At 37.5% G+C, this 8,812-nt stretch overlaps 1 protein-coding gene and 1 pseudogene across 1 annotated transcript; both read left to right on the forward strand.

Annotated features, from left to right (window-relative positions):
* Nucleotides 1-911, forward strand: LOC137722021 (F-box protein At2g39490-like). The gene is made up of 3 exons (XM_068461027.1): nucleotides 1-350; nucleotides 455-833; nucleotides 885-911. The coding sequence occupies exons 1-3, from the start codon at nucleotides 1-3 to the stop codon at nucleotides 909-911; spliced, it is 756 nt and encodes a 251-aa protein (XP_068317128.1).
* Nucleotides 912-2,965: 2,054 nt separating this feature from the next.
* Nucleotides 2,966-6,268, forward strand: LOC137723489 (diaminopimelate epimerase, chloroplastic-like; annotated as a pseudogene).
* The last annotated feature ends 2,544 nt before the right edge of the window (nucleotides 6,269-8,812 follow it).

Consider the following 8,812-nt stretch of genomic DNA (forward strand, 5'->3'; position numbering starts at 1 on the left):
ATGGGGGAGGAAAATCTTGATTTGATAAGCAGATTACCATTTGAAATCCAACAAAAAATTATTTCATTTGTCCCATTTAAAAAGGCAGTAAGAAGGAGTGCTCTTTCAGCTCGTTGGAAGAGCCCTTGGTCTCCAGTTGAAGCAAGTTTGAATTTTGATGCAAACCCAGCAAACCTTAAAGGAAACCCAGCAAAACATGAAGAGAAATACCAAGTTATGGGAACTTTCATGAAGTCTTTTGTTTTCCCAGAGCAATGGAAGCTTTATCTCAATGTTGTTGGAAGCAGTGAAGAACCACAGATAATTGTTGCCAAAGTCACCAAGGGGGTTGGCAGAGAGCTTCATCTCGAGTTCTTCGAATCAACGAAAATAAAAAAAATTTGAAGGGTTTGTGCCTCCGCAAAAATCCTGCAAAAACAGATGGTTTTTGTGGTGTGAAGCATCTCCATCTCAGATCAGTTACTGGCCTCACAGGAACTTTCGTGTCAGATTTGTTCTCCAGTTGCCATGTTCTTGAGAGCTTGAAGCTTGAAAAGTGCATGGGATTGTATAGCCTTGATGTAGAAACAAATAGCCTCAAGAGCTTGGCGGTGGAAGATTGTTCAGACATGGTTTCTATTACAATTTCTGCACAAAATCTCAAGTCCTTTTGGTACTATGGTGTTCTTCCTCGGATTGTTAGGTTAAAGAATGCAATGAGCTTGGTTGATGTGGTGCTTGATTTGAGAGATGGACCAGGCTGTAGTCAGTTTGAACGTGACCAATTTCTATACAATATCTTAATTTCTTTCAAGGATGTTGAGGCTCTCACTGTAAGTGGCTGGATTCTTGAGGTATGTTTATAATGTATTTTGAATTGAACATTGTTTGGCTTCTTATCACAGGTAAAAAGTCATAATTCTTATGTGTAGATCACAGTCTGACACGTATGCAAAAATAACTCATTATTAAAATCTCAAAAGGAAAAACTTTTGCACACATATCAAACTGTGATTTGTCTAGTGTGTAACAATGGTGACTTCATACATGAAACGAGTCAAGTATTATTATGTATGTGATTCTGACAATGTGTAAATATGCTTTGTGTTTAAGTGGTTGTGTTCAGGTGGAGTGATTTTTGGATATCTTGATTTCCAATTCAACAAGCTAAAGTCATTAACGTGGGTAGACTTTTTGATCAACAAGGAAAAAAGGGACTCCCTTGCTTGCTTCCTAAATGCATGTCCTTTGTTAGAGAACTTGTTGGTTGAGGTAAGTGTTCTAGTTTTTAACCGATAAACGGTTTTCGGTCACCCAGTACTTATGTTTATTCAATCAAATGCCTAGAAATAAACATAGGTGTGCAACGAGAGAAACATGATGTGCAGAAATCACTTGATTAATTTTAATACATATGCTTTTATTGACACTTCCTCGCATTGATGAATGAGCAGATTGACAGCAACCTCAGCAGCATCCCCTGCCCAGATTTCCACCATTACCTCTGGGAGGAGTTCTCTTGTATCAGGTCCAACACTTCACAGCTCAGACACCTCAAGAGCGTTGATTTTTTGGGCTTTACTGGCAAAGAAGATGAACTACCACTGATGGATCTTGTACTTGAGAAGGGCCATTACGCTAAATTCATTCACTTCAACATCCCCAGAAAATTGAAATTAATCTTTCTATCCCGCATTGGACTGCTAATTCTAACGATCCCCACTTGCTACTTTAACCTTTGAGTCCCACATCGGAGATCTACGTCAACTTTCGATGGAAACTGTCTTTTACCATTGTACCTTTTTAACTTTAATCAAGAAAAATTGTTGCCAAAATGTGTACGGGATACATGGGAAAATCTTAAATATATATATATATATATATATATATATATGTATATATAATTAAATTTTAACCAAGACGAAATTGTTTGAACAATGCGTACAGGGTACACTGGAAAATAGTTTAATTTCCGACGATAAAATAGATGGACTTGGGAACTGGAATAAAAAGAGAAGGAACTCTGTTTAAGAGGAAAAACTAGTTCAAAATTGACGGCAACGAATTCTAATAATCTTTGGTTGTGTCTCATAGATTAATAAGTACCACCATTTGAACTCCAAAGTTTATTACAAAAAAAGGTTGTGGTGAGCTAAATATGATGCTAAAGCAGCACACTTAAGAAGGCAAATCGTAATTCTATTTGGTCCCACATCGACCCAAAAGATAATAACAAGGCAAATTGTAATTCTTTTTGGTCCCACAACGACACTTGAGACAGTTGCTTAATATGTTTTTGTTAATTTTTGTTTATGTAAAAAGTAAAAATGAACGTATGGATAACATTATTGAATTCCAAATTGCCGCATTGGCTAGAGAGGATTTACATACACCCATTTATCTATCACATATGGAAGTGTAGTCCGTGCATGAAGTTGAAATAATAAAATCCAAATGGCAGATGCAAAACTAGAACTGAAACAAGAACAACAAAGATAACAACAATGTCAAACATATTACCAGCATTCACTTCACCATACTAATACATGTTTGGTACCTATTTCGTTTTTCGTTTTAGTTTTCATTTTTAAAATGCAAATTGAAAATAATAAGTGACAACTTAAAAAACAAATTAGTAGTACAAGGACAAGTTCCCCTGCAACTGCAAATCCACCCGAGTGGAAATAATAAGGATAAATTACAATATACTCCTCAAATTTGAATATAATTGTAACATCTTATAACATCTTAAAATTTTTTAATTTCATACGTTATTTAAGATTTCATTGAAATTTCATATATTCGTTATTCAAACTGTTAAGTAATAATGTGGCAATGTAAGACCTATATTTTTGCTGATCTAATAACTTTCGGCGGGATCTAATTGACTATTTATAAAACTTTAGGGTAATAAAGTTAATAATGAAAATTGGCAGTGCCTTAGTAGAAATTTGTGAAAACATTGGGCACAGCAAGTAAAGTAAACAACAATCAGGTAGTCAGAGAGCGGCTACGCCTGCCGTCAGTCATGGGAGCCATAGCCGCCGCCATCCCACTGCCACTCACCTCCCCAACTCGCCGCTCCCTCACCGCCTCTCTTCGACCTTCTTCTACGATTCTGAAGCTCAACTCTCTCCCTGCAGCTGCCTCGCCGAGAGCTCCTACTCTCCGCGTATCGGCCGTCTCGTTTTCCATGAACGTGGAAGCCGTTGAGAAAGCCTTCCCCGCTTCTTTTCTCGATCGGAGAGAGGCCGGATTCTTCCACTTCGTCAAGTACCACGGCCTCGGCAACGACTTCATCCTGGTATTCAATTTCTTTGAAATGTTTGAATTTGTTGCAATATTTGAAATTTAATTAGCATTGAAGAAGTTCGGATTTTGAGTTTGATTTTCAATGTTTATTGTGATTGATAGGTTGAGAATTGAGATTCTTCGGAGCCAAAAATCAGTCCGGAGCAGGCGCCGAAGCTATGTGATCGGAATTTTGGGATTGGCGCCGACGGAGTGATCTTGGCGCTGCCGGGCATCAATGGCACTGATTATACCATGAGGATTTATAATTCTGATGGGAGCGAGCCGGAGGTGAATCACATTTTCCAAAATATCGGCTTTACTTGATTCTTTGAAATGTTAATTAGATGAGTGATTGCCACATTGTATTGAATGTAGACGGTCTGAAATGGCAATGAACTTGTTGCATTTTATTGAATGGCGGTATTGTCGTGCATTTCGAACTTCTGAACTTTGATATCTAAATTTTGTCTATAGATGTGTGGTAATGGAGTCCGCTGTTTTGCCAGATTCATTGCCGAGCATGAAAATTTGCAGGGAAGGCATAGGTATGGGAAAGCTGGTTCCATATACTGATATTTTTTATTTTTTTTTTCGCTTAACAATGTGTTCTTGTATATTAAATTGTTTGCTTTAGTTTTTGTTTGCATTTAACGTTGAAAAGAAAACTTTATTCGTTCGTGTACGAATGGGTGTGTATATTTCTAACAACGCTATATGTAAACAATTGCAGCTTTTGGCGCAGGTCTAATTATTCCGGAAATTCAAGAAGATGGGAAAGTATATTCTTTTTTATTTTATGTTTCAGTTGATGTAAAGTATTTCAGATTGGGATGATTTGAACACATCAAACATTTTGCAAAGCCTGTGACTTTGACAATATTATAACAGTATCCATTGCTGCTCTGGATGCCTCCATCATGCATTAAGTACTGGATGTTCTTCGTCTTCACTTTACCAGACATCTATTTTCTTAATTACAGGTTAAAGTCGATATGGGGGAACCGATTCTTAAGGCGTCAGATGTGCCTACCAAACTGCCTGCAAACAAAGATCAATCTGTCGTTAAGTTGGGTCTTGATGTTGATGGAGTAACCTGGAATGTAACCTGTGTTAGCATGGGAAATCCTCATTGTGTAACCTTTGGTACAGAAGGAGGCCAGGTAACTATTGCTAGAATAACTTACGGCATATTCACTTATACTAGGGGTCTGGAGCAGAAATTTTTTTTCATATGCATTTTGTCTGTTTTTTACCCTCCACTCAAATGAATGACCTAATCTAGGGGTAATAAAGCCAAAGTTTCTTATGATTGATTAATGGTTTCCTCCAGCATATCACATCCTTTTCAAATCATCGAAACTTTTCTTGAACAGTCACGCACAAAAAAATAATTCTGGTTGTGACTTCTTGCTTTTTGTTGAAAATGAACAGAATTTGAAGGTTGATGAATTGAAGTTAGCTGACATCGGTCCCAAATTTGAGGATCATGAGTTGTTTCCAGCACGAACTAACACAGGTTAGAATTTATTTGTCTGTGGAAATGCTTTTGTTTCTGGAAGCAGATAGAGTTGGCATACCCTATTGTTAATGTAAGGCCACAGTTACATCCAACTTTGAAATTTCTGTATCGTTCGGTTTAAAATCATTGGAGTTGTTCTTGCTTGCAGTGGGTATGTTGAGATGTACTTTGAAAAAGACGTACTCACAAAATTGTCTAGCACTGACACCTTTTTTTTTTAATTTACAAAGTTAGAGTGGAATATTTATTCGAAAACAGCTACTCAGAGCTTTTATACTCTGAACTGCCTCAAAATGTAAAAATAACTCATGTGATGTCCATTCCAAATACGATGTAAGGTGCTTCAAGATTCCTTTCTCCAATCTTGCTTAGCAGTTTGAAACACAGTTTCAAGATTCTGTAATGATCATGGTATATATTCCAGTGCAAATGAAATGTTTGATTTCAATCAAATTTCTTGGATCCTTTGCTCCTGTCTTGTTCTCAATTTGACATTGTTCTGAAGCGTTTATTTTGTATTCACAATTCTCATTTGATTGTTATTGACAGAATTTGTGCAAGTTTTCACACCTTCACACCTAAAGATGCGTGTTTGGGAGCGTGGGGCAGGTTAGTGCTGCTGCAACCAATAGAAGTTATTATACTGTGATCTTATACCAAATCCTTATGCATTGTTTCAGTGGGGAGTATAATTATTTTTCTTCGTAGGAGCAACGCTTGCTTGCGGAACTGGTGCTTGTGCTGTAGTAGTTGCTGCAGTTCTTGAGGGTCGTGCTGGGCGGGTAAGTTTTGGCATTCTGTTTCTTTTGGATATATTAACAAAAATTAATATGGATGGTTATTTATTTCAAATGAAAAAAAAATTCCACTTTCATCTCCCAGTTTTTAACGTTGCCATGTTACATTGGTCACTTTTATAAGCACGATACCCCTCCCATAAGCAGTGCTCTTCATGAAAAACCAGGGGTGGGTATTCTGATACATGTGGCCGAACAACTCAACAGCTACGTTTGTAATGCGGGAAAGTTTGGTGTGCAACATTTAGTTATCTTTGACCGTTGCTTATTCATGTATTGTAAAAATTCCAGATCAACTTCACTATTACTGTAGTTTCTCTTACTTGCTGTCCACTTCGCTCATCTTTTTTATGTGCGTATCTTTTGGACATAGAATTGCACGGTTGATCTACCGGGAGGGCCATTGCAGATTGAGTGGAGGGAGGAGAATAACCACATCTACATGACAGGCCCGGCTGAATTCGTATTTTACGGATCGGTGCCTCTGTGATTTCTTTTCACAAGGTTGTCTTTGGATGAAGCATGAAGATGGATTTTGTAATTTAAATTTTCTGAGTTATGTAGAATTGCAAGTAAAAAACACCTGTGGAGTCGGAGACGTTGAATATATCATGTGTTTGCTTTATGAAAGTTTGAATCCCTCCAGTTGTGTTCCATGACAAAATGGTAATGTCAGCCAAATGGCCATCGAAAGTTTGAATCCCTCCGGGCTTCTGCGTAGTCATATTGGCTAGATGTTGTGCTCTTTTTATGCATCTAAGTTTGAAGTGTCTTCTATGCAATTTAGAATACTGCTTGTATAAAAATAAGATAATGGTTAAGAGACTGGCCCTACAAACACTTATGATACAAGTAAATATTAGAGAGAGAGTCAAACTCGGGATTTCGAGTGTAAGGTGAGCAACAAGCCTTTTGCGCTCCATTTTCACATTGCATTAATATCCCACTTTTAGTCTAGAATTATGCTAGGCTCAGTAACTTGAGTGCGCATGGGTGATTGCGTCATCAATGTAAGTGGGTTTCACAATACAACTCAATCACCCATGCAACCTAGCGTTAAGTTAGGGTGAACTATTGGTGCAATTGGATCTCAAATTGAACAACTCTATGTCACATAATGCATCAACGACTTGTAATCAACCGCGCATACTAGCTTTCCCATTCAGTTTAATGTGCTTTGATCATAACGTAAAGCGATAGCATTTCATTAATGAACAAGAACAATTACAAGGATTGTCATGATGAGTACCTTTCTCCAGTGACCAATTAGTTGATCTGGAGATAATTTGCACAGACAAGCATAAAGAGTAATCCCTTAAATGGCTACCACAAGCAGCATTGGCACCAATACAAACACCAACAATACAAATTTGTCACAAAAATAGTGGGGGTAACAAACCTAAACCGAGGCATACACAATGTCATTGCTAATTAAAAGCGAGATATCTTCAAACCAAAATGATAAGGCGAGGCCACATCAAACGATAACGATGTCGTCTATCAACTTTGCAATGGCGCTCCGGCCATCCTGCGTTCTCCTCGTACGGCAACTGCCCGGTTTAGCTTTTACCAAGCCAAATCGAACCCCCATTAATCATTACTTGAACCTTGAAAGTCAGTTCAAATTACATAAGATAAGCCTTGTAATCATCATTCATCATGATAATTTTTTGAGCCTTTTTGATTGATCGACATGAATCAGCTCTTATATGTTTCCCATATTCTTTAATATAGCTTTGTTTCTTACTATCGTTCATACGCGTGTGGACAATTAATCATTCATGTACGTAAAACTCATAATAAGAACAACACGCATTAATTGTTGACAAGCTAACACTTGATACGACATGAAACATAACTAATTGTTACAATAGATATCAACTTTTCAAAGTATTTTAAATAGAAAAATGCTGGAGAGATTATTTTTTAAGACTTTATTTTATAAATCATATGTGATGGTTGATAGTTGGATACCATTTTAATGATTCATAGAAACAATTTGACCCTTAAATGGCACATCATATGTGAGTAGTTCTACCCCTAAGGATTTTGTGCCAGCATCCAACCCATTTATCCACTTCAGTGAACAGTAATATACTCCAATGAACAGTAATAGACCACAGCATCTCCACCCCTAAAAAACATGCACTGGCACCTAGTCTAAAAATGCGATGGTACAAATGATCTCCACACTTACAAAATGTGCTGGCACCCAACCTATTTAAAATATTATTATTTTTTTTATAAAATAATAAATACATAAAATTGTTTTAATTTCGGATAGGATTTTTAACCAATCTCGTCACGCTACGTGTCATTATCCAAACATACTATTTTAAGTTTATGTAATTTTATTTAGTGTGTTTTTTCAAAAAGTTTATTTGGTGAGGTTATGTAAATTTAATTGGTGTTTTTTTTTTTTTAAGTTTATTTGGTGAGTTTATGTAATCTTATTTGATGTGTTTAAATAAAGTACAAAAAATAAATTTGAAATTCCATAAAGTTCTAAAAATAAAGACAAAATTACATAAAGTACTAATAATAAATAAGAAAATACATCTATTAATAAAAATAAAGTACTAAAAATAAAGACGAAATTACATAAAAATTACATAAGAAATTAAATAAAGTACTACAAATAAAGTGTAAAATCTCACATCACTCGGGGGAGTGATTCTTATATGTATATTCTCATGTCTACCTAACACAAGGCATTTTGGGAGCTTACTGGCTTCGGGTTCCATGGGAACTCCGAAGTTAAGCGAGTAGCGCGCGAAAGCACTCCCAGGATGGGTGACCCATTGGGAAGTTCTTGTATGAGTTCCTAGAAACAAAACCGTGAGGGCGTGGTCGGGGCCCAAAGCGGACAATATCGTGTTACGGTGGTGGAGCGGGTCCGGGTTGTGGTGGGGGCCCGGGGCGGGATGTGATAATTTGTTATCAGAGCCAAACCCTGGCCGTGGTGTGCCGACGAGGACGTCAGGCCCCTAAGGGGGGTGGATTGTAACATCCCACACCACCTAGGGGAGGGATCCTTATATGTTGACCCACTGGGAAGTTCTCGTGTGAGTTCCCAGAAACAAAACCGTGAGGGTGTGCTGGGGGCCCAAAGCAGACAATATCTACGGTGGAGTCGGGTCCGGGAAGTGGTCCCGCCCGGGTCGGGATCTAACATAAAGATGTAATCGGGTCATGAGTAGTGTGCACCCAACATTCACACAAC

Source organism: Pyrus communis, chromosome 17 (assembly GCF_963583255.1).
Source record: "Pyrus communis chromosome 17, drPyrComm1.1, whole genome shotgun sequence".
In the NCBI taxonomy this organism is placed as follows: Eukaryota; Viridiplantae; Streptophyta; class Magnoliopsida; order Rosales; family Rosaceae; genus Pyrus; species Pyrus communis.

What these genes read in the sequence shown, in the direction of transcription:
- LOC137722021 (XM_068461027.1), top strand. Translation starts at nt 1, where the DNA reads ATGGGGGAGGAAAATCTTGATTTGATAAGCAGATTACCATTTGAAATC. An exon ending in GGCAGAGAGCTTCATCTCGA is followed by an intron (nt 351 to 454) that starts GTTCTTCGAATC and finishes TCTCCATCTCAG; the next exon opens with ATCAGTTACTGGCCTCACAG. An exon ending in TAAGTGGCTGGATTCTTGAG is followed by an intron (nt 834 to 884) that starts GTATGTTTATAA and finishes TTCTTATCACAG; the next exon opens with GTAAAAAGTCATAATTCTTA.